Consider the following 25493-nt stretch of genomic DNA (forward strand, 5'->3'; position numbering starts at 1 on the left):
GCTTTGTTCACAGTTTGCTAGAAAGCACCTACTCACTTTTTGGTGAGTTTACCGAAGTAACGTTTGGCTCCCAAAATGAACTGTAACTTACAGTTGGATGCACTAAAGTTCTGTTTATCGGTTCATATTCAGCAATTTAGTACTAGTAAATTAGTGAGTACAAGACTAACAGGGACAAATTGATTGCCAGAGTTCATAAGTAATTTAGCAGGGGTATAAACATACACTAGAGCTTTCCGGACTTTTCAAACAGACAATAGATAAAATTAGGATCTGGGGTTGCAATTTGGTCAAATGCTCATCCACCTTAAATCCCGCATTAACAGACTTAACCTAGTCAACTCGTGTAGGATGTGCTTTCCCCGCCCGCCTATATCTTTCACTGTCTTACTGTCGAGAGAGACACTCGGTTCCTCAGCCATCATCTGCTCACACAACACACTGGTAAGGTTTCTGCACATTTTGCACATTTTAACAAGCAAGTTGTTATTAATTTAAAGTTATGTGAATTATATCACAATTCAAAATTATATTTCAGATTTCTGCTTGGTTTTTGACATCGAGAGAAGACATCAAGCCAGTAAGCAATAATAGTTTGGAAAAAGAAGAGTCATTTGACACCAGAGAAGAAAGCCTATCAAGTGGCATATCCCAGCCAAGCAGTTTAACACATTGCAAAGATATTAAAAAGAAACTACAATGGGAAATGCAACCAGTAGCGCGATATCAAAGGAGATCCTGGAGGACCTGAAGCTCACCACAAAATTTACTGAGCAAGAAATCTCCCAGTGGTACGAGAACTTTCAGAAGCAGTGTCCATCAGGACGCATCTCACCAGGGGAGTTTGAGGAAATCTATGCGCGCTTCTTCCCTGACAGTGATCCTAAGAGCTACGCAAGGCATGTGTTTCGCTCCTTTGACACCAACGATGACGGCACCTTAGACTTCAAGGAGTACATCATTGCACTACATATGACCTCCACTGGGAGGACAACCCGAAAACTGGAGTGGGCCTTCTCCCTGTTTGATGTAGACAAGAACGGATACATCACCAAGGCAGAAGTGAAAGAAATATGCCAGGTGAGCGTGGTTCAGTTTATAAAAGCGACATTGATGAATGGATGAGTGGCTTTAATGGTTCTAGTGTGACAGCAAGCAGTTAATGTTAACTCATATCCCGTCAGAAAGAGATTCATTTTAAACATTGATCTTTTTTTCTTATTCTGGTTTTTATTAATCCCCAAGCCCCCAAAAACCTAAAGTGTTATTTTTCTTTCACTATAACAACTTTGTAAATCAGAAGTTCAAACTATTCTCTCAGCCGTGGTTTCAGTGAGGAGGGAACGGAGATGTCCGATTAAATTTATTGGATTAACTGACATAAGGCAACATAACGCAAAACCTTACATTAATGCCTGTTATTGAATCTAATGTTTTTGCTTTTTTTCTATGTTTAACTGGTTTAACTCTGTAACATTAGGTCAACTAGCATTATTAATGGATTATTTTGTTAGGTTATCTCCTTATTTTGTCCACGTTCTGCAAAATCCATTAAAGCTGTGTTGCTGTTAACTAAGAATTTACTATTCTTCTCATGGTATGTAGGTCTCAGTCTTAATTGGCAGCCCTATTAGCCAGTCTATTTGAGCCTAAAACTCCTGATAATCTTGGCGATTACAGGTTTAGCCTGCAGACAATATAGGGAGCCCTACTCCTGAGCAGAGCTACTCTTAAGTTCCACTCCTAAACAAGAGTATACTCATCATCTCGATTCTAATCCATGGCTGTTTTACTTGTGAGACTGCCACTGTGGACTGAAGACTGTACTATAATAAATGTTATGAAACTTATGGAGGTTTTACACTTTTCTATATTCACTCTTCAGACAAATGATATGGAATTGTAAGCGGTTTAGACAGATGAGCCAAGAATCCAGCTGGCATTGTAATGGGATTGAATTCCTGGCCAACTGGCTTGAGTCCATAAGCACCATGTTTACAGCACACTGCATAAAATAGCTGCATTTTAAAGCCCCGATAGCAGTTCAAAAACTTACTATAAGATGAGATTCTTTCCGGTCTGTAAAACACTGAGGTAGAGGTCGACAAATACAAATTTACTGTGTGGTAAAAGGATACACCGCCTCCATTTTCCAGAAAGTATTCTTATGTAATGTATAAATAATATGTTAAATTAGAAAACATAAGTGAAAAAGGTGGAAATGCCTCAAAACCAGCCCGCAAGTACACTGTTCTGACATGTTAGACAAATCCTTAAAGACTGCAAGTGTGATTTATTTTAAGGAAACCAGCTGCTTAATTTTATTTTTATGACTTCACAACCTTGATGTCTGTCAGCGTAGATCACAGTCTGAAGTCTAAACTGTACTGACCATAACATCAGAGCAGGGGCGAGATTGAGGGATAGTCCAGGGAAAAGAGATGACATCTTGGTGTTTGGCCTGTGGCCTGAGTCTTGGCACTAATCCATGTTAATCTAGGTGTCTTAAATGTGGGAGATGAGTGCTCCCTCTCTAAGTGGGACACAAACTTAAAGGCCTGAACCTAAAGTGCACACTCAGGAGGTTTACACTCAGTTAGTCATTCAGTCCACTGTCTGAGAGATGACAGGAGAGTTGCCCTATGAAATGCTGTAGCTTGTTTGAATATTTATGTATTTGTAATAAAAGGATTTTGCAATTTGTATAAATAGTCTATGTTTAAAAACTATAAAAAAAAATACTGGCCTCCATATTTTCACTACAATACCAGTAACTCCAAATATGCACAAGACATTAATAAATTAACTGAAGAAGGCTGTTAGCATCCTCAGTTTTACTAGTGCTTACATATTCTTTGGTCAGTATCCATCTGCTTTATGTACTGTGCTGGTGATGAGAAAAATCATGCAGCATTACTTTCCATCTTATACCCAACCCCCTCTCAGGCCTTGTTTAAGCTGATCCCCAAAGAGGACCTCAGCAAACTACCAGATGATGAGAACACACCCGAGAAGAGAGCCACCAAGCTGTGGGGCTGCTTTGAAAAGAAAGACAATGGTAGGACGTGTAGTGGTAGTGCTTCTGCTCAGAGGGAGATAATATCAATGGAAGCCTCTGCTACCTTTCTTTAGCTGATGTTCCAGCATCCTGTGGGGGAGATTACATTTTACAATCAGCTGTTTGGCTTAACAGTAATACAAGTATTAATCCACCTGGGGGCAAGTCTCCACTTACAGGATCACTTGTGTCACGCAAGCTTTATTACAAATCATTGGCCCAAAAACATCTTAAGTTATACATCACATGCTACTGTGTACCAAGCACACGAGATAAGAACATGTTGTTTAGATAACAATAATCCATCCTCGTGTTATCTCACTTTCCTGGCTTTTTTTGTACTTATACGTTTCTCGTCTTAACTCCTTATTTTTTCCTCCCTTCACAGATCGACTGGCTGAAGGAGAGTTCATTACAGGAGTGATCGAAAATGAGAACGCAATGCGTCTGATCCATTACGAACCAATAAAACATTAAATCCCTTCTCATTCCTACGTTTCTCCTCTTGGACCCCTTTTCAGTTTTTATTAAACTATTTTTCTTTTTTTAAAAACCCACTTTTCCCTCTTCTTTCTCTCTCCGTATCAGATGTTTTCTCCGTCCTCTTCCTTCAATTCTCGGCCCCTCTGTAAATAAGCATTCCTACAGTTTCTGTACATTTGTGTGTTACACATACTTATACACATTAAGTATCATACTTAATTATTAGCTTGTTATGCTTTTCTTGTTTTTTAGAAATTTGAAATGTCCTCCAGTATTGTAATTTACTCACTTGTACAAAAAAATTAAAGATTTTATCATTCATCTGGGCTTTGGAAATCTATTTATCTTATCTCTCCTGGAAAACAATTAAATCTCCTTTGACCTAGAAACATACTGCATATTAAAATGCTGGTAGTTGATAAAATTTTCACTTTAGGTTTTACTTTTTCAGTTGTATTAATCCCTGACAGTAAATCCAGGATTACCTCAAATGTATAACCTACAAAAATTAAAGGTAAATTTAACTACTTGTTTTTGACTTTTGTAAAAAAACAAAACAAAAAAACCTCAGTACTTATACAATTTTATCTCAAACATAGTATATGACAGGAGCTAAATGCAGTTTTTTAGAGCGTTGTTTTCCTGAAACTGGTGTCTCGGTGTTGCAGATATTAGTGTGTGCAGGCAATTCTTTCCAACTTTCATCCTGACCCCCCCACATGCTGCTCCCCTCTTGCTTCACTCTCCTCCCTCTATTCCTCCTCCCTTCCATCCAACTCGGGATTACTGGTTTACACATAATCTTCTGTTCAACATCAGAGAGCAGACTTTTCAAAATCTCTGTAATCTTTCCATCTCTATGGGTTTGTCTGTGCATCTCCAGAGAGGCTGTGCTTGTGGTAGCTTCTGCTATACATGAATTGCATTAAAAAATTTTGTCTCTCAAAAGTTTCTGACCAAAGAAGTTTAAAAAAGGAAACATATTTATGAGCAGCATGTTTCTCTATAGAACGTGCTGTTCTTTCAGGAATAAACGCATCGTCCTCTGAAACGAACTGATCGCTAAGATGATGCTTTTCAAGTTAATATATAAACAATAGAATAGAGGAAGCATTTCTTTCCATTTGCAAACAAAGTCATACATTTCTTTCCTACTATGAGGCACTGAGAAATACCCAGAAAAATGCAGGCTTGCATGTGAACGAGATACATACACAGATACATACGTTGTAGGCTTAGCGTTTTGATATGTGTGGATTTCTTTGGACCTTGAGCCCAATCAGTACATCCCATGTTCACAGAGAGTCAAAGTGGACGACAAGAAAGAAAGGATGTGTCTGCTTACATTGACCTTCTCCACCTTAGTTAAAGTGTCTTTCCTTTTCAGATTTTCAGCCCTTTCAGTTGATACGTGTTACTGATTCGCTAACAAGGTGAATCAACTCGGTCCATGGCTTCCCCCATCTCATCCATCTCTCTCTCACAGTCCTCACACCCCTCAGGGCCACAGCCTCCTACTAAAACCAAAGTTGGTACATCCCCATTTCCCACTCCGACTACGCTGCCATTTGGAGCCCATGCCACATCAATCATCCCATCTGGACATTGCAATAGGCCACTGACAGAGTAGAGCCCTCCCCCTGGGACCACCTCGTCATAGGATGGAGCGTGAGTGGTGGCTCTGGCTTCCTCTAAACGTAGTCTCTGTCTGCGGCGAAGCTCGATGATGGTCTTTGTGTATGAGTTGAGCGTGACGACAGCAGCTCCCATGCAGCAGCTGAAGGACACCCAGGCGAGACTAGGAGCAGGGAATTTAACATAGTTAGGAGATGAGAAATATCAAGCTTGTAGTGAAACATTAAGTCCCGACAAAAGCTTAAATCATATCTGGCACCTACGCAAATGACCAGCCGTAGTCCCAGGATTGAGGCCTCCAGTCCTTGGGGCCCACAATTACTGTCATCTGAAACACTGTGGTGAACATCATATGTGCCACCATCCCAAGAAGACCTACACAGGAGGTGAAACAGACAAACTTAATCCAACATAAACCGGAAAGATCAGAGGAACATGCAATAAAATAGATATATCTGAATATGCACACGCGGGTTACAAAATAATGTAAAAGTGAGCATTAGACTGAGTCTGACCTGATAACACAGTGCAGATAGCTGCATAGGCATTGATTTTTAGTGAGTGCATCTCTTTATGGGAACACAAGACTTCCAGCCACATGAGTAAGAACCCCATTCCCAGCAGACCGATGTATGTAAACTCAGAAACAACTGACAGCCAGAGCACACCTGCAACATGTCAACAACAGTGTGAGCACACTGTCACAAGCTAACTTTTAATCAAATGGCAACATGGCAATATTAAGGCAGGAGACTGTTAAGCAGTTCACATCTCACCTTGAGTTTCTCCTGGAGTTAAGTCTATAAAGCTGCGACACTTCTCCCCTGCCAACAAAACGTCATGATTTAAGGATAAAGTTTTGTAGTTGAAAGTGAAAAACATCAGCTTTGATTAACAATCCAAGTTGAAACCAAACGGCAACCAAAAAAATGAACTGCCCAGGTGTGCCTCTTACCATCACTGTGTTTTTCACAGCTTTCCCAGAAGCCCGTGTGGAAGTATCTAAAAGCAAACTTGTCTTCGCCCGTCTCCCATATGTAGTGGACAGCGTTGGCCAGCTGCCTTTGTCTGATCTTAGCCAGCTCCTCTCTCCTGGCTGGAGATAGCGTGCGGTTGTATGGGTTCTGAGTGGGACTCTCTGAGAGGGTGACAGTGGAAAAAAGCAAATTTAAGGTTCGGTTCTGCACCTGCTCATTCTTAATGTGGTCAGAGTATAATCCAGCCTTCACTAGGGGTACGTTCTGTCTCCATGTAGTTTCTCACCATATGATGCAAACATTTAACAAATTCAGGAAATGTTGTTGGTGAGGCGTGAGTATTAACAGCGGATCCACTGACTGTCAAACACACAATGCAAGAAAAGGCAGTGAGAACATATAAATGACGAGGGAGTTAGACAGCAGAATAGCGGGTATCAAATTGAGGGGTAAGCATGTAAAAGTATGTGTCGTTAAAAAGAGAATGGTTAGGGGTAAACACAAAAGTCCTGCAAGTCTGCTAATTATACCAGTGCCTCAAAATCAGCAAGCCTCTGTGTACATGCAGTCTTGTCAGTGTTCACTATGATGTGCCAAACACGTCCTGAGGTTTAGAAGCATAAGGGAGAGTTAAATGGACGCACTGTACATAGTAAAAATGAAATATTTCTGTGTGAGTTCACAAAGCACGTGTAGTGTCAAAGATGATTGTTATATGCAATAAGAGCTGTCAACAACGAAACCTTTAGAAATAACCTCACACCCCACAGATTAATACTAAGCCATAACTGAGTACACTGTGGAACAAAGGTATTGGGGGGAAAGGAGATTAAAAGCAAGGACAATTGCTTTCTAACAGTTCAGTGTCAGAAAGCCTCATCCACTTTATTGTGTAAGCCGATCCAGCACCGCAAACAATCTCAGTGTGCCTGAGGAGCAGATTTGAATTCTCTAGATACTGTTTAACTTAGGATAGAAGCATAGCCTCAAAAAGCACCTAGGCATGAAGGTTCAATCTTAAACTTTAAAAACGTGGTTTCACATAACAGTGTTACCTAAGACTCCACCTGTTGAGCTTTTTTCCTTTCAGCAGAGCTTTCTTTTCAGCAAACTTCCCCCAGATGGAGTTTACTTCAGATGAAGCAGATGGAGTTTGCTTCAAGCAGAGCTGCCTCCATCTGCTTTACATGAAGCGTTCCTGAACACTGAGAACCAGAGAGAAGCTCCAGAAAAAATTAAAATTATTTTGACAAATCTGTCTAATCAAATCAAATCTTATCTATTGTCTATAAATGATAGAAATCCCTAATTAAATCCTATTTTATTGTATTGCGTTGGCGATTATACAACCTACTGCAATAAAACGCAATGAAAGACAGCATGTTTGCTTTTGAAGGTGTATCATAAGGCTGTGGCTATGATTGGCTGTACCTTTCTACTTACAGTTAAGACTTTCAAATCATCCCAGGCTCTTCAAGTGGCTAAATGCCAAGATAATATCACAACTGTTTACACAAGAATGAATCCAAGAATTTTTGCTGTTACAAGCAAATTGTGACATGTCTGTGAACGTGATGCAGCAGACTCTGGATTAGTCACCAGTGTATTTTCCCAACTTCTGTGCAGCACAGAAGTCGACTCCGATTTGATTGTTTGCTTTTTCTTTTAGTCCAAGTCAAAACCTGATGTTCTTAAATACTCCTGAACACTACTATGAAGCATAAGCATTTCCACATGGTTCCACATTTCATGGAATGTCTAAAGGTCAAAGGACGATGCACTTTGACACTGAATTTCTGCTGACGCCCTAAAGATTTAGTGATGCTATTTCAAAACTATACTATAAAATATGATGACTCACAGATCATAAAAGCATAAGTCTTAATAAACAGGTACATGATAAAAGGTTAAAGGTTACCAAAAAGCAATGCGATGAAAAAAATATTTGTCCCGTACTGATTTCTTTTTTCTTTTCTTTTTTTTTTTGCATTTTGGTCACACTTACATGTTTCATCGAACAAATAATAACATTAGACTAAGATAACCTGAGCAAATAAAAATGGATACAGTTTTTAATTGATGATTTAATTTATTAAAGGGAAAAAGTTATCCAAACCTACCTGCCCTTATGTGGAAAAAGTAATTGTGCCCTAAATCAAATAACTAGTTGTGTAACCCTTGGCAACGAAAACTGCAATCATCATTTGCCACGATTGAATTTTGAACTTTGACTAGGCCACTTCAAAACTTTTATTTTGTTTTGGGGTTTTTGGAGCCATTACTGATATGTTTTATTGTCCTGCTGCATAAGCAAAAATTCAAACTGATGGCCGGACATTCTCCTTTAGGACTTTCTAATAAAGAGCAGAATTTATTGTCCCATCAGTTACACCAAACCGTCCAGGTCCTGAAGCAGCAAAGCAATCCCAGACCATCACACTACCACCACCACGTCTGACTGTTGGTGTGATGTTCTATTTATGAAATGCTGTGTTAGTTTTACTCCACATGTAACAGGATTCAAACCTTCAAAAAAGTCCCAGCATTGTCTCATTAGTTCACATCATATTATCCCTAAGGTCTCGGGGCTCATCTAAAGTTTTTCTTTGCCGAATGAGAGATGAGCCCTTGTGTTTTTTTGGTCAGCAGGAGGTTTTCTCCGTGGAACTTGGAACTAACACTGACCTTAACTGAGAGACGTGAGGCCTGCAGTTCTTTAGATGTCGTTCTAGGTTCTTTTGTGACCTCTACAATGAGTCGCTGATGTGCTCTTGGAGTAATTTTAGTAAGCTGGCCACTCCTGGGAAGCTTCACCACTGTTCCAAGTGTTCTCCATTTGTGGATAATGATCTCACTGTAGTTCACTGGCACTCCAAAGCCTTAGAAATTGCTTTGTAACCCTTTCTAGACTGATAGATGTCAATGTGTTGGCTTTTGAGATCTTTTAGCCTTCTTCACTTTATTGACAGGAGCTATTTAAATGATCTCTTGATTCAGGTTTTGATAGCTTTTAACAAGTGAAATTAGCATCTGAAAACGGCATTGTGTTTACTCTGGTTATCTTTGTATAATATATAAAAGTTTGTCTGATCTGAGATATTTAAGTTTAACAAATATCCAAACAACTAAGAAATCGGGAAGGGAGTAAACTCCTTTTGACGATGACACTGTAAGTGTATGTACAATACATTAACAGTAAATAAATACAGAACTCCTTTGGATATGTTGAGTTTCCTACCTGTGGTGTAAGGCTCACTGTTGTTTTGACCACAGTTCTTCATTTTGACAGGCGACAGGCAGAGGGGCTTGACCACCTTGTGAGTGCCCTCACACCAGTAGGAGGTGCAGAGAGCCAGGATAGAGAGGGCCAGAGCCAAAGAGGTCAAGGTGAGGGAGAGCAGGGAGCGAGAGCGACGGGACATGCGTTCCAGCATGGCCACGCGGGAGAAGATGGAGGTACGGGTGGGGTCAGATATAGAGAGAGGAAGGTCAAAGTAAGACAAACAGGGGACAGAACGGGACAAGGCACACGCGAATAGCAGGACAGAAGGTATGAAAACAGCCACAGATGGAGCTGAGAGGGTGGGACAGATGCTTTGTGGGGGTTTTAAGAGGTTATGGGCGGCCAGGTTTAAAAAGAAAACAAATAAAAACGTGATGTAACAGTAAAGAAAGAAGATAAGAAAACAGATGGGGAACGATATTGTAAAGTCAGTGGGATTAATAGAAAGGAAGATAAAGAAAGAGAGAGAGCAGGGAGCACGACAAGATGCTCTGATTTTGATACACGTGGGAAAGAGGGACAGAAGGAACAAAAAAATGAACAAGAGGAGATTTAGGTGGATGATTTGGGCACAGTGGGAGAGAACCGAGGGATTCCAGGATATTACTCTTTGTTGCCCTGACTTCTTCAGTATGAGGAGCGATTGATTCCTGCGGGAACAGATACAGACATGCGTCCTCTGAAATCAACACTCGAAGCCCTTTTTTCCTGTATTAGATCAATTCAACTGTATCAAAAAAGCATCTACAAATACTAGAATTTATTAATAAAACTTGTATGTCTAAAGAGGACATCAAAATAGATTCCTGAACTTATTATTTTGCAAAAAAAGTTAAATGAAATTGAGAGCAAGTGAGCATAAAAAAGAAAACAGAGGGTAAAAGGAAATTGCCCATATAATGAAATCTAGCTTTACACTGTCAATCACTGCCTGAAGTCACATAAGTCCTCCAGCTGTTTAAAGGGGGGTTGTGAAAGGCTGAGTAATGTGTACTTTCCTGTGACCCCGGCTAACATCTCTGTGCTTCCTGATTAACGCACTCAAGCCCGAGCCTGCCGCTCATTATAAACTGTGGGCCTTAAGTGGAAGGCACGATGCAGGGGAGCAAAACACTAGATTACTTTTTTGATGAAATTATAGATAAGCCAGAGATCTAAATGAAATTTTACACGTAATCCCTGGAAATCTGCTTTAATCTGTTTTTGTTAGGTGTGTTTTAGTGTGAAGTACACTTTGACCATGTCTGCTGCCAATCTTTCTCTCATGCAATGTCCCCCTGTCAGCTCACAGCCCCTGAAACATAACACAGATTAAATCAGGTGAATGTAGCACATCACTCATCCCTTAGCATGGTTTCTGTCATCTGTACTGCTGGAAATAAAACTCCATCAGTATGATAATACGCTTAATGACCATTGGAGTGTTACTGAGGCAGTTAAAGCCAATGCTCAGCAGAGATAAGGCTTTCCTAAATACTTGCATTGCGTTTATTCTCAGATGTACATTATGTCCTTTCAGAACTGCACATCTTTTAAGCACTGTTTGTTTAGATTACCGCTCAGTGCGTCACACCATCACAGAGATGCCAGTTTAATTCATTCAGCACTGAAACAATTACCCCACAAAGCACCTTGATAATCTGTGTGAAAGTCCAGCTTGCTCAATTTTTGCAGACGTCCATCCAAAATAGCTCGTTCAGTTTTCGTTCACAAATGACAGATTTAATTGAACACTCAGTGTAATAACGACGTTTTTTTGCTATGTGTAAATATTAAAGAAATTATGTTTTTGCGATTGCTGATGAAGAATCCACAAATGACTTCAGAACAAATTATTTTTAAATAAGTAAAATACCTACCAGACTTTGTTCTCGCCCTCTGTAGTCTTTCATGTCCATCATAAAACATATTTCACTGCCTTGCAGTGAACTTACATTGTGGTTTTTCTCTGCCTTCTTCATAAGCCCTTAATCAAAAAGCTCGTTCATAACTTTAGTTCAGCTGCTCCATCTTGAATACCCTCTCTGTTGCTACTCTCTTCATCTTTTCTCTGTGCATCAGCTTTCCTCCTCCAGTGTGAGCATCAGTGGCCCTTACCTCTCCGGCTGCAAGCCCCGTGTAATCCTCCTCCGATGGAGATGCGAACCAATGGAGTGACTGCATGTCTGTCTCCAAGCCACTCTACTCCCTTTACTGTCTTTCTTGGTAATTTATGACACAAACCCACCCTGAATCATGTAATCCCTCTAAGTCCATCTGTTACTATAGTGCCCCCTCTCTTCCCGTGTCTGTCCCTTTTCAGCGGTGGCCTTCACTAACCCTCCCTAAACTTTAAGCAGCAGTTTAAGTTCCACTGCATTACAGCTCTATTTTATTATTTTTATTAACATTATAGTACCTTATGTACATTTCCCCAGATTAGCAACAGAACAAAAAACAAGAACAGTGTCAAGACTTTTATGATATACACAATAATTTATTTACAGTGTATTTACAAAAAAACCTGTAAGACAGCAAACAGCAAAGGGGAAAGACAACACTATGTTGTCGTGTTTTGAAGTTAAGGATGGGGATAGGAGGGAAAATGTAGTTGTAGAAAGCAGCTAACCCCAGGCTTGAGATTTACAATAATGTAGAATCAGCTTGCCATCACTTCCAAAACACTGAAAGACAAAAAGACGGGAATACAAACGTTGAAGTTAAACTGTCAAACACAGGAGTGAGCTGTCAACAAAGTCTAAAATCAGTGTTAACTGCTGTTGTGACATCAGAAAGGACCTTTTAACTAGATATTGATCTAGCAGTGAGAGCAGAGAGGTGATCAGCCAACCACTGATCTAGACTTTGACGTTTTTACTGTTACTTGTTAAGACATTTACCAGTGCTCAAGGATTTAAGATTATGTCACAGAAGGCTTGTCTCTTATTGCACCCTCTGCTGGTAGAAGCTCTGCATGACCTGTCCAGTCACACAGGCTGAACCTGCAGAAACAGTTAGGTCTAGAAGTTTCATACGTTTTTGGACATTGACCGTTTTCTCCCCTCTGTTAATTTTGCATCTATACTCCACCACAGTGGATTTTAAATCAAGAAAACAAGATGTGATTGAAGTGCAGATGTCCAGCATTAGTTTAAGGGGTTCAACAGAAGTTTTCATTAACTGCCTAGGAACCACAATGATTTTTATACAAAGACTTCCAGAGTAATCACCAGGTGAAGCAGGTTCCCTTGTTATTTAACAACAAATTAAGTAGATAAAAGATCTGGAGTTATTTCCAAGTGTTGAACATGCATTTGGCAGCTTTAACTGGAACTCTCGATAAGATGTCCAAACAGTAGTTTCATGCAAGTAAAGGAACCTTCATTAGGCTGGAAAAACAAAGTAATGCCATCAGAGAGACAGCAAAAAATTTTAGGAGTGGTTAAGTTAACAATCTGGCTCATTCTTAAAAAGGGAGGAATCTGGTCAGGCAACACCAAATGGCCTGAAAAAACACAGACAACAACTCAAGTGGATAAAGCAGTAGCATTGTTCAGGTCCACAAGCAAGAGACCGTTTCATGAATAGAAATATAGAGGCTTTACAATAACATGTAAACCCCTCAAGAACAAGAAGGTCTGATTAGATTCATTTGTATCAGAACAATGGGAAGAGAAAAGTATGGAGAAGGAAAGAACAGCTCACAAAGCATATGACATTATCTGGTGGAGGAAATGCCAGTGGAAGCTGGGCACTGGTGTTTACTGATGATGTCACTGCTGGTAGAAGGAGCAGGACAAATTGTGAAGTGTGCAGGGTTACACTCTCTGCTCAGAGTCAGCTAAATGCTTCAAAACTGTGCAGACAGCACTTCACAGTCCAAATGGATAATGACCCAAAACGTACTGCAAAAGCGACTCAAGAGTTTCTCACGGCCAAGAAATTAGATATACTTCAATAGCCATGTCAGTGGCCTCATGTCAACCTGATAGAGCAGATTTTCAGTTATTGGTTGTGGAGAGAACCACAATGAAGCAGCAACTGGCTGCAGTAAAGGTCAAAACGCTTAAGAGAGGAAACGCAGCATTTAGTGAGGTCTCTGGGTTCTAGAGCTCAGGCAGTCTCTGACTACAAAGGATTTTCTTTCAATTACTAAAAACAATACTTATATTTAAAATGATGTTCATTTGTCCAATTAATTTTGCGCCTCTGACAATGGATTCTGTATTAAAAAAAACAACAAAAACAAAAAGAAAAAAACTCTTGAGTTAAAGCTGAAAGTCTGCACTTTAGTCACATTTTGATGGTTTGAGTTAAAAATTAATTGAGCTGATGTACAGAGGCAAAAAGAAGTGTCCAAAGAAGTTTGGACCCAGTTAAATACTTGCCTAACACTAGTGCTACTGATGTAATATTTCAGTGAAGACCAACTCGGTCTGTAACTCCAGACTGTGCGCTATTAAATTAATAAAACAACAGGGAACATAATGTTGTTGATAAACTGTATGTCTGTGTGTGCTGCCCCATTTAAAACTACACTCACATCAAAGAGGACCCCTACTTCTTGATCCGGTGAGGGGGCAAAAGACTGGTTAACATAGATGAACTGAGAAAAGAAAAAAAAGATTTAGTTTTCATAATTGGTTTTTAAATCATGTCCATTATAAGACTTCAAAAATTAACAAGCTGGTAGAAAAAAATGTCATGCTTACTAGTTGTTCATTGGCATCAAGCTTGAGGAAGCGAGATATGAATTGTGAAAGAGACTGTACTGTTCTCCCCCTGTCCACTGCCCACTTCTTTGTTTTCATTATAGGAGTGTCTCCCACTGCCTTCAACAGCACATCGACTATAAAAATGAAGAAAACAAAACTGAAAGTTATTCAACATTGTTGCAACGCCGACTGGCACAGGCAAATCTCAACTTGAATTTACAGTGGAATTTCTGGGAAGGTGCAGTCACTGATGCATAGACACTACATTATACCATGGTGGAAAAACAAAAACACTGTAAAGGCAAACCCTCATCCCAAGTAAACATCTACCTATGCAACTAAGCCAGTGCTGCACAGAGTTCAAAAATGTTACTGTAATATTTTCCCCCAATAGTGTTTTGGTGAAATATCAAACACTCCCCTGTGGAAATTTTAATTTCATATTGCTCTAGGTGTTGTTATTTTTTGTGATGTGTTTAATGTGGAATGTGCATAATAACCGCCTTTAACTTCTTGTCTTCGTGTGCTTTCACATCAGCTTTTCTGAAGGGCAGAACCCCCCCCCCAAAAAAAAAAACCCAAACAGTGCCTAAGCTTAAACATAACCTCTAATAGTAATATAAACAACATTCAACACCCAGATCTAATTCAATTACTAAAATCTAGTTATAAGTTACTATGACCTCATTCATTTGTTTCATTAAATTTTAGGCAGGGTATTGCAAAATTGAAATTAGATGTCTGGCTACATACAGACTAAGCTGTCTCTTTACCTCATTTTAATTTAAATTTCTGTTGTGGTATTTGTGCAAATTAGTCCTGCAAAACTACGCAGGTTAAGTGAGTTATTATCTTTACTTTTCTTATTTTCTTTACTCTTGAATGTTTCCAGTGCAGTAGGTCTCAAAAATGAAAAATATGCATATATTTAACGTTATTTCCGTAGTTATAATTGATATAACATCTGCAAACTCCTAATTTTGTTCATTAGACTGTCTACTCATATTTCTGGTAAATCCAGCAGGAAGGTTGAAGGAAAGTAGCATTTTCTTCCCTTTTGTGACTAAGAAGTTCATGTTAAAAAGTATTATAGTCATTTTATTTTGCATTAGCTATATATCATTCAAAAATAGTTGCTGTTTGTCTCTTATTACCTATTATTATTACTTTCATTAGTATGTTCTTAGTATGGAACTTTGAACTGCTTGAATTGTTTTTTGTAGAACAAGGAAATATTCAGATCTTTTTAGATCAGTCCCAAACTACAGATATTGACTGACTTTTATGGCAAGAGAGGCCAGTGAAAACATCTGGCTTATCTTTTATAGTTTTTCGATGTTCAAACATCGCCTAAGTGAGTATCCTGGGAGTGGATTGATGGACAATTTATTAAAACAAATATATCTTTAAAAGTATTTGATTTATGAAGCTAATATTTTAACAGCAGTGGTTTGTATATATATGAAAACTTTGGAGCTTAACATTTTTAGGCAAATGGAGACAGTTGAGCAGCAAATGTAAAAAAAAATTATGAATTGAGATGGAATGTTCTATTTTTAGTGGTATGTTCAAAGTAATCGCACATCGGGAGCCAACAGAAAAAGTTATGTTTTTAGAGGTCATATTATAAAGTGATATCAATCTTTCAAAGCCTTTTAATTTCCCCTTTGTGTAGATCAGAAGATCAGTAGTAGCTGTTGTTATTCCTTTTGCAGTCCAGGATTCGACTCTATAAACTATTTTATTAGGTTTAAACTCACAGTCGTAGGCACACCATGGAAGTTTTATATATTCTAGTTTATGTTCTCTTCTTAACATATCCCAGATTTTCAGCTCCATGGATTTTGTGACATTTTAAGAGATTTGAGCCAAGTGTAGCTCCTTAAGATCCTTGTTGCATTTGCACGCAGAATATGTTGCTATTGAGACGACTGGTTAGTATATTTGATCAAATATGGCAAAACAGAGACTTTCTGTGAACTATGTAACATATAAGAATACAAAATACATGTAATGTTTATTAGCATTAGCTTCAGCTGTTCCCCAAACCGGCAGTACCACTTGCTAGAAAACGACGCGCTTATTGGCTGAAGAGAGAACATGCTTCCACCCTAGTGGCCGACTTTCACTGTCAATCATATTGTACGTCACACATCCGGATGTGTTTTCTTTAGCATTAGCAACAGTCATCAGAAACACAATTGTTTTCCCGTAACTGAGAAGTTATTTTCCGCTCTCTTACTTTTCTTCTTCTCGTCATTTGTCGTCGAGTCGTCTGACGGCGGCTGTGTTTCTTCTTTCTGCGTCTCTGTTGGGGACTCTGCAGTGTCAGACATCTTTGGTTCACCACTCCGGGTTACTTTATGGTTTCCAACCACCTCAACATTTGCTCAGCAGCGGCGGCTATTGGCGCAAAAGAAGCGTCAATCTCTACAGCTCGCAATACTATTGGTCAATAATCGCTCCCAGGAAGGCAGCGCCTGTCAAAGAAAGGCTGAAGCCGAAGTTGAACTCCGTGGTCTTCTTAGCTTCGTGCTAGGTTAGTTTTTATTTTTTACATCCGACTATAGATGCTAATATATTAACTCTTTAATAACAAATATACTTATTTATTATTAGTTAATATGATTACATATACGCAATTTTGTCTGCAATATTAAATTCGGTCGTTCTTTTTTCTATTACAAGTAAGACATGTAAATATTTTATTTGGTTTACACAGGCGACGTCACATGGGAAATAATACTTTAACCTGACAGTTAAAGTTTCTGCAGTCCCCTTCAGCCTGTTACCCACTACTCTCTACCTCACCTCTGGACTATTAAAGCAACAAGAGTAAGTGACATTTCTTATGCTTTAATTCGCTAAAACGAGCCATGATCTTAGCAAATTCCTTTGAGTCTAGCTGTTTTTGAGTTGTCACTGGTGCCTTTGTTATCAAAACAGTGCAATATCAAAGAAGGAAATAATGTCCTACAAGGAAGAAAACGCACCATTTTAGACTCATGCTGACAGGTTAGCTAGAGTCTACGATTGTCCAAATAATGGTTAAAGACTGCAACAAGCAGCTGTGCTACAGTTGTAAGCTATAAAACTTATAAAGTTTCACCTTTATAAATTTTACTTCAAATCTCTCTGATGATAGTACAAGATGGTATTAAATCTACCTGAATGCCTTCTGTGACCTTGCTCTTGTAGTGGCAAACATTGGCAGGCTCTCCACCAAGGATGCAGTGCTTTTCCTGTGCGATATGCAGGAGAAGTTCAGACCCAACATCTTCCAGTTCACCAACATTGTCAGCAATGCAGCCAGACTGCTCCAGGTTGGTTCTCCTCATCAGCACAGTTGTCGAGGATGAATAATTTGGAGAGTCTGAATCAGATTTGCCAGGTTTCTCCTCTTCTCTGACAGGCCAGTCGTATCCTGGGCATCCCCCCCATTTTGACAGAGCAATATCCTAAAGGTCTTGGGCCCACAGTACCAGAGCTGGGAGCTGAGGACCTAAAGGCCCATGCTAAAACTTCATTCACCATGATGATAGAGGAGGTGCAGAAGGAGCTGGAGGCCCTGGGGAACCCCAAACAAGCCATACTGTGTGGAATAGAGGCTCACGCCTGTATCGCTGTAAGACACAAATGGGATTCAGCATCTGCGCCGTTAAAAGGAAACAAAATCTTTCCATTGACTTGGGTATTTTGAATAGAGTGACATTCAGTATCTGTTATTCTGAGCATACAATTATTCAATGAGGCACCAACTCTTTCATATTTTTCAAATGTATATTTTATATGCGAAGCATAGTTGTAGTTATCAGGAGACAATTATATGGAGACGTTAGTCTTCAACTGGATTCTCTAACATGCACAAACAATGCATGTCACATCAGTATGTGTCTTATCAGTTGTTCCACAAAAGAAGCAACAAGCAGTTTATCTGTGACCTGCAGAAATGACATAAATATAATAATTTAAGGTGCACTTGGATGCATGCAAGATATTGTATCTTTATAATGTCGGCTAAGTGTTAAGTTTTAATCACAAAAACAGAGTGGTGGAGGTAATGATGTTAGGTGATTATTAATTTATTACACTGTCATTAAGTAACATAAATATGTAATTTTGTAACTGTGTTTGACTGAGTTTGCAGTTTTAGTTGACAAATAGAAAACTTTCCTCCTTGTCTTTTGCTCAGTGCACAGCTTTTGATCTGCTCGAGAAGGGGATAGAGGTTCATATTGTAGCTGACGCCGTGTCATCCAGAAGGTATCGGTGTATTTGAACAGTATTTTTTCATTGCAGTAAGAGATGTCACACACACGGAATGAGTGTGCCTTGGGGAAGTTACATGTGCACTTTACTATAACGTTTTCACTTCCCTCCTCAGCCAAACGGATCGTTTGTTTGCTCTGTCACGACTGAAACAGAGCGGAGCATACCTCACCACCACAGAGGCTGTTCTGCTGCAGCTGGTTCAAGATGCCAAACACCCCAACTTCAAGGAGGTACCTGCTACAGATGCTTCCTGTCGCCCTCCTGACTCAGTATTGTTTAGCTTAGTTTATTCAGTCAACACATATTAGATTCCATAAACAGTTGGTGGTCAATGTACAAAACAGACACTGAACAGGCTTAACCCCCTAAAGAAAACCAAACAAAAAAATGAGCAAAATACACATTTCTGTGTTTATATCATCATTATTAAAATAATTACACAATAACTACAATATTAACACAAATTCCTTTAATGTTTTTTTTAATCCTTTTCTTTGGTGAGAAAAAAGAAATACACTTCAATCTGTTGCCAGTAAACCTAATTAGTTGCAAAATGTTCCTCCAGCTGTTTTAATTCCAACCCTTTGTTTTCCCTCATCCCAGCTTTTTGGAGACAGTTTGCTATCATCAAATTCAAAATTACTTTATTCTTTTCTTGCAGTGATACAGCATGTCAGTTTAAATGTTTGATGATGTCTATGCTCAGACATGCATAAGATAATGTTTTGGCATTCAGGGGCTGAAGAAAAAAAAAAAAAGGGGAAAATTCAAACAGAGCTAAACATTAAAGTCACACAAAACAGACAAAAACACAAACAAAAACCAGGTGCAACAGAAATGGCCCATGCACGCTCTCCCCCACTCTCTCACACACACAAACACACACACAATAAGCTGTTGTGAGTGGTAATAATTTGCGACTTATCCCCACTGACCTTTTGTTGTAAAGGGTGCAGCAATCAGACACCTGTTTTTGTGCGCGTGAACATGCCAAAATTTATACGATTACATGACTAACCCACGTCGTAAACTGTGTTGACAGATTCAGAAGCTTCTGGCGCATCCGTCTCCTGACACCGGCCTCCTTGCTTTCTTCAGCGCTCTGTAAAGAGACCCATGTCCTACCACTGTGTCCCACTGTAAAGAGCTGTACCAATAAAGCGATGCTGCTACTTTAAATCTGCTCTGTGTGTGTTTGTGTATATGAATCAGACCCTTGTACCTTGCATAACAGCTTGGACTTGTCTTAGTGGAAAATTCAGGTGCATTATCTGTAACCAGAACCTGACAGGCAGAGAAAAGGCTGGTGAAAGAGTAAAGAGGTGGAACCAGCTCCCAGAGGCGGTGCATAGAGTGATATCACGCAGGAGGAGGAGTGAGTGACGTAATTCTGGTAAACCAGAAAGGGAGGGGAAGCAAAGAGAGGGAGGGAGAGCGAAAAAGGAAGCTGTCGGATAAGTTTTTTGTGTGTATATTTCTCCAAAGTTACACAAACTTTCACTAGCCGAAGGTATGACTGCAGCCCTGCGGGGACCGACATGCTGAGGACAGAGACCTGAAGGAGAGGACGTACAGCAGTTTGTTAGCAGCTGTGCACAGCTGATGACAACATAAGCCATTAACACTTCTGAAGGCCTTGGGCCTCGAGTGACCATACAGAGGTAAGTAAGTCATTCTTCCTTCTCAGAAAACAACACAAGTAGTTGGAATTGGCAAACATATGTACCTATAGTCATGCTATGGCTTTGCTGGTGAGTGGAAAGTTTCCCGAGCAGCACAAAGTGTCTTCTGTCTGAACTTACTGGTGTGTAATAGACGCTAGTTGGGAAGTACAGGAACAGGACTGCTGACACAGTTACAGGCAGAGGGAAATCCTCTGTGGGAGTGCTCAGTGTTTTGACTGCCTACTATATTCAGAGTAAGCAAAATGTAAAAAGACTTGTTGATCCAGTACTTTCTCTTCTGATCCTTCAGAGCCTGGACTGAGAAAAAAACAAAACAAACTAAAACTGAAAAATGTCCTCTGACTTGGACTCCAGTCTTACCAGTATTGACTGGTTGCCCCAGCTGGGAATCAGCAGCCTGCGCTCTGGGAAAGAGAGAGGAGGAGGAGGGGAGAAGGAGAAGAAAAAAGACAGAGGGAGGGAGAAAGGAGACTTTCTACCCTCAGTGCCGGACCCCTCCCCTTCTAACTGTAAAGGGAAACCCCCTCACAGCTATGCTACTCTAATCGCCATGGCAATAGCCGCTGCACCTGAGAGGAAACTGAGTTTAAATGACATTTACACCTGGATCAGTGACACTTTCCCCTACTACAGCCGGGTGGGCCGCGGATGGAAAGTAAGCTACAACATATTATCAGTGTGGGCGAGCAGTAATAATATGTCACTAAAGTGTAGTCAGTGTAACATCTGCTTTACTGGACATTCCTGACACATGTCATTCCCAACAGAATTCCATTCGACACAATCTGTCCCTTAATAAATGCTTCAGGAAAGTTCCTCGACCGCAGAACGACCCTGGCAAGGTGAGTTACTTCTACCTACTGTTGGAGTTTTCATCATTTGAGATTGATGACTGTTTAAAAAAAAGAGCATGAGTTCACAAACCTGTGGTGTCTTTCCAGGGTTCCTATTGGACAATGGATGGACCTTCAGACGGACATCAAGTGAGGGCACCTAAACGTTCCTATCCTGAAGAGGACGAGGAGAGAGAGGATGTATGTTTTTGGTTTTCGGGGTGTTTTTTTGTGACAAACCTTTATTCTCCACCTGTCAAATACATAATGAGACCACATAAAGTGCAAACACAGATGTAAATTATAGCCCATTAATGCTTAAAACTCTTAACCAAACCTCAAGCATGTGGCAGATTATTAAAACCGCCACATTTTTCTAATTATGCCATTATTTGCAATGTGTGAGAACATTAAGATGGACTAAGATATCAGTTTTGGTATGGCTACGTCCTATGAAAAGAAGTGTACCAATGTGCTTCCCCGGGTCTTTAAAAGTTCAGCTTCCGGGCCCCTCCCCAGTGGAGCCAACTCCCAGTTTGGATTTAGGAGACAAACAGCATCTCTAGTTTTAAGATTAGACTGAGCAAACTTTCTTTTTTGATAAAAGCTGAGAGCCAAAAGGGAGTTGGTTTTTTTTTTTGAAAGGAGGTAATTTCTGGCTGTAGTGGAGGTGCTCAGTCTTATTTAACATTTAATATATATATTAGCCTGCAGGCTAATATTGACAACTTTTTTTTTGTTGCTGTTGAAAGTATTTATGCTGTGCTGTTACAGGTTCCTCAACTGCAGGAACTAAAAGCAGAGACGGGGCTCTCTCCTCGTCAGCCTCAATCAGCTTCACACACAGACCAACAGCTCTTTAACTCAGAGTCACTTGGAGGCATCCAGCAGCAGTCACCACAGTCTGCCTCCCTCTCTCCTCCCCCATGCAAAGTACAGTCACTTTCTCACTCCTTTTATAAGGTTTACTTTAATTAAACAACACCTTGCTCTTCATAACACCTTATTCTTATCTTTACAGCAACCATCTCCCTACATGCCCACCTCTGTCTCCAGTCTCCCTGTCCCTCATCCATCCGTCTCGCCATCAGCGGTGCTCCCACCTGCAGCCCCTATGTCATCCATCACTTCTTTCCCACCTTCTCACCCACCTGGCCCCACTTTCTCCATCCCCCCTGCTTCTGCTACACCTCTGGCTCCTGCCAACATGTCTACAGCGTCTCCAGCTGCTCCCTCCTTCTCTGACGCTGCGCTGTCTTTTCCTGTGACTTCAGACCCTGTGTCTGTTCCCGCTTTCTCCTGCGCGCCTGATCCGACAGCTGTTCCCATTTGCATCGTCTCAGGACCCAATCACTCATCCGAACTGACTGTCCCATCATCAGCCGTCGCCCCTCCCGTCGTTTCAGTAAACCCCCCTACTGATCCCTTGCTGCGTTTCACCTTTGACGAGCTCAACTTACCTGATCTGTATGCGTCTTTCAAGTCTCTGTTCAGGACAGTGCGCGAGAGGGGAGGCTCGCAGTGTAAGTGGCATGTGTGTATCTGTGTTTTGACTCTGTACAGTTTAGATTCTGCATAGATGGATTGAAGGAATTGCCTCTTTTCTTTCCAGCGGATATAGTTCCCCTGGTGATCCCAAATAATGACATTACCCCACTTCACACTCCAACTCTGCTACCCATGTCCCCCCATCCTGCAACCGCACAAATTGCACCACCTGCATTGGCTGCACCAGCTGCACATCCTGCCGACACTGAGCGCATTTCACAATTAAGTAAGTCTCATGCGACTTTCTCAAACCAGAAATGCATAAACTGTATAAAAGTTCAATGCTTCTAAAGTTGCCTTCTTGCCTTCCACTTGTAGCGGTGCCAGCTGACTGGTTCAGTAACCCAGATTCTCTGAAGGAGAGTTTCCGCATTGCCAGCAACTTAGACTGGGCAAACATAGACCTCACTGGTCACCCAGGTCTGTTTTGTTCTTGTTTAAATGGGCACATTAATCAATCATCAGGGTTCATAGATCTGTGGAGTTTAGAGTCGTGAGGACATGGGTAAAAATGTTTAATCAGCCAGTTAATAGAGTGATTGGAATTCAGTCATTTTGATCATTAATTGATCATTTAATTTAATCATTATTATTATTAATTTAGTCTTTTCTGGTTTCACCTTTATCTTTGTCACATGTAACACTGAAGTATTTAGTTTTGTATTTTGGAGTGATGGCTACATAAAGCGAGCAGTTAGAAGATTTCACAGCAGGCATGTAAAAAGGAGATTAGGCAATTTTTCAGAAATGATCAGCTGATTAGTAAAAGTAATTATTGTCCTAGATTACAGTCCTCTTTCACTGCGACCATTTACATGAAATAGTGGTTAAACACAGACATGTTTCAGTGCTACGTACATTGGCAGGAAAACAAAAGATTGCAAAGAGTCCTCTGAAAAACCATGCACACATTTACAACTTCCATAGGATAAATATCATCCCTACACTTTTAATCCCAGCAAAATGTCCCAGCAAATCCCCCCCCCCCCCCCCCAGGTGCAAGACTCAAGAACTCTGAGAACTACATCTCAGGCTCTACTGGCCTCAGGATGTTAAATGTTAAAGTTCACGGCTGTAAAATCTGAAAAACACTGAACAAGTATGGCTTGTTTAGAAGAGCTGCCAGGAGAAAGAGTCTTCCCTCTAAAAAGAACATGACAACTCAGCTTATGAATGAAGAACCAAGGTTCAGTCAGACTTCAACCTGACTGAAAGGCTGTTTCATGTTAAATGGCTGCTGTGAAAAATGGCTGTCTGCAGACTGTGTGCAAGTTATTATTAAGCCAAGAAACAAGAGTTGTCGTAGCTATATTCCTCCAGTGTTTTTATTGTCATTTGGGCGGCCTGACTCTTTAGAAGTTAGACAAGCACATCATGCACACTAAACAATCAATCCAATCCATTGAAAGCTTTTCTGTATTTTGTAAAGAAAGGCCTGTGATGTTTCATATTGTTCTTAAAAAGCCACAGACTGGACCTTCGTGCTCTGATCTGCTGTTTCATTTTATATTTGCAGACCTTGTTCAGAGCATGAGACAGGCAGAGCTCTGCGACTGGGCTCTGGACCCGGCGGTCTTCACTTCCCTCTGCGACTCTCTGAACCGCTTCTTCACTCAGAAAGGCATGATCACCCCTGGGAATAACTCCCCTGTAGCCCCTGGTGCCCCTCAACCCTTACCAGCCTTTAACTTCAACCCACCCCCTACCCTCTCCAGCCTCACTCAGCCCTCACCCCTTCCCTACTCTTCAATAGCTCCCCCTGCCAATGGTGCACAACCACCGCGGCGGGCTCTGCCCATGCAGGGACCAGGTCTTCAGAGACCACAGCTAACACAGCCTGCAAGCACAGCCGGTGAGACCTGGACTTAAAAACATATTTTCTTCTTTACTTTTATGAAATAAGACAGGATGGGTTCATATTTTCCCCAAGCCTGTTTTAGAATAATCTTCCAGATCAGTGACATGTTTCTGCTATGAGAGCTATTTATGGAAACACTGAATTAAAAACAGTTTTTCTCCTAAGATTGAACAGAAATTGTTATAAATCTGGACAGCAGGTTTTGTCTGTTTAAAAGAAGTTGTTTAGATAGAAAAATATGATTTGACATTCTCTCACTTCCTTCTTGTTATATACTCAGTCCATGTGTCCTCTTTTTTTTTCCTTCTCAGCTGGGATTCATCCTCAGCCGATGACGCCACGACAGCGTCCCCCACTAAAGAATCTGCACAGCAACAGTGAGGAGATCCAGGACGACTTTGACTGGGACTCTCTGATTGTTTGACCCTCTCGCTCTGTGTGGAAACCCCAAAATGTTTTTGAGAAAATACTCTACTCTTTGCAGAAGCTGTCTCACTCTGTTGTACATGTTTAAAGCTTCTCTGACAGCAAGTATGGGATCGAGTTTGTCACATATGACTGAATGCCCCCCGAGGTTCAAATAGTTATTTTTTCAATATTACTCAAATTCATATGCTGTAATACTGTTTGTTTAGCATATCCTATGTAGGTAGTTGGGAGGCTGGTGTCTATTGGATTGTAAAACACAGAACTGTGTAAAGGTCTTGAGCCTCACCTCATCTTTTTATGTTTTTCTTCCAAGGAGCCAGGCTTTTGTAAAAGTGCTCCTGAGCAGTAGTTCTCCAAGATTTCTGAAGGTCTTTCAGAGCTTTTCTTTGGACATTGGCTGCTTTTTTTTTGTTTTTGATAACTCGTTTTCAGCCAAGTCCTTGTACCTGACCATTTTCAGAGGAATGTTTTTTTTTGTTTTTGGTTTAGCTACTTAACACTGACCTTTAAATCATTAAAAAGACACCAAACTCAAGGGATGAACCAGTGTTGCCTACACATAACTTATAAAGAACTCAATTTAAGTTGCATCTTTAGGCTCTTTGTTACTTGCTGCCTGTCACAGATAGGGATGGGTATCGTTTAGGTTTTATCCGATACCAGTGCCAAACCGGTACTTTTGAAACAGTGCTGGTGCTTAAACGGTGCTCAAACCGGTGCTTAAAGAATGGAGAACAC

At 40.4% G+C, this 25493-nt stretch overlaps 5 protein-coding genes across 7 annotated transcripts; 3 read left to right on the forward strand and 2 right to left on the reverse strand.

Moving 5' to 3' along the window:
- The first annotated feature begins 304 nt into the window (after nt 1-304).
- On the forward strand, nt 305-3862 carry LOC113031788 (visinin-like). The gene is made up of 4 exons (XM_026184204.2): nt 305-444; nt 539-1080; nt 2947-3058; nt 3447-3862. Exons 2-4 carry the CDS (start codon nt 700-702, stop codon nt 3533-3535), a joined length of 582 nt encoding a protein of 193 aa, XP_026039989.1. The 5' UTR covers nt 305-444; nt 539-699; the 3' UTR covers nt 3536-3862.
- Nucleotides 3863-4502: 640 nt separating this feature from the next.
- Nucleotides 4503-11509, reverse strand: LOC113031785 (germ cell-specific gene 1-like protein). 2 transcript variants are annotated; one of them, XM_080308354.1, is made up of 7 exons: nt 11371-11509; nt 9392-10086; nt 6132-6314; nt 5953-6000; nt 5692-5844; nt 5440-5551; nt 4503-5339 (listed from the first exon to the last, which is right to left on the reverse strand). In XM_080308354.1, coding segments are annotated over exons 1-7 (1566 nt in total). In that variant the 5' UTR covers nt 11373-11509; the 3' UTR covers nt 4503-4966. The 2 variants fall into 2 exon arrangements, with proteins under 2 accessions (XP_080164480.1, XP_026039987.1); XM_026184202.2 differs by lacking the exon at nt 11371-11509 and having other exon boundaries at nt 9392-10121.
- Nucleotides 11510-11891: 382 nt separating this feature from the next.
- Nucleotides 11892-16519, reverse strand: atg12 (ATG12 autophagy related 12 homolog (S. cerevisiae)). Its single transcript, XM_026184205.2, has 4 exons — nt 16373-16519; nt 14128-14264; nt 13959-14021; nt 11892-12099 (listed from the first exon to the last, which is right to left on the reverse strand). Exons 1-4 carry the CDS (start codon nt 16464-16466, stop codon nt 12040-12042), a joined length of 354 nt encoding a protein of 117 aa, XP_026039990.1. The 5' UTR covers nt 16467-16519; the 3' UTR covers nt 11892-12039.
- isoc2 (isochorismatase domain containing 2) lies at nt 16386-19581 on the forward strand. 2 transcript variants are annotated; one of them, XM_026184203.2, is made up of 7 exons: nt 16386-16669; nt 16853-16965; nt 17329-17453; nt 17543-17755; nt 18323-18393; nt 18515-18632; nt 19445-19581. In XM_026184203.2, coding segments are annotated over exons 2-7 (594 nt in total). In that variant the 5' UTR covers nt 16386-16669; nt 16853-16964; the 3' UTR covers nt 19511-19581. The 2 variants fall into 2 exon arrangements, with proteins under 2 accessions (XP_026039988.1, XP_080164486.1); XM_080308360.1 differs by having other exon boundaries at nt 16527-16669; nt 17543-17821.
- Nucleotides 19582-19826: 245 nt separating this feature from the next.
- foxj2 (forkhead box J2) lies at nt 19827-25290 on the forward strand. Its single transcript, XM_026184198.2, has 10 exons — nt 19827-20063; nt 20377-20742; nt 20855-20929; nt 21029-21121; nt 21695-21853; nt 21942-22443; nt 22533-22694; nt 22787-22888; nt 23985-24320; nt 24638-25290. The coding sequence occupies exons 2-10, from the start codon at nt 20419-20421 to the stop codon at nt 24748-24750; spliced, it is 1866 nt and encodes a 621-aa protein (XP_026039983.1). The 5' UTR covers nt 19827-20063; nt 20377-20418; the 3' UTR covers nt 24751-25290.
- The last annotated feature ends 203 nt before the right edge of the window (nt 25291-25493 follow it).

Source organism: Astatotilapia calliptera, chromosome 11, assembly GCF_964374335.1.
Source record: "Astatotilapia calliptera chromosome 11, fAstCal68.1, whole genome shotgun sequence".
Taxonomy (NCBI): domain Eukaryota; kingdom Metazoa; phylum Chordata; class Actinopteri; order Cichliformes; family Cichlidae; genus Astatotilapia; species Astatotilapia calliptera.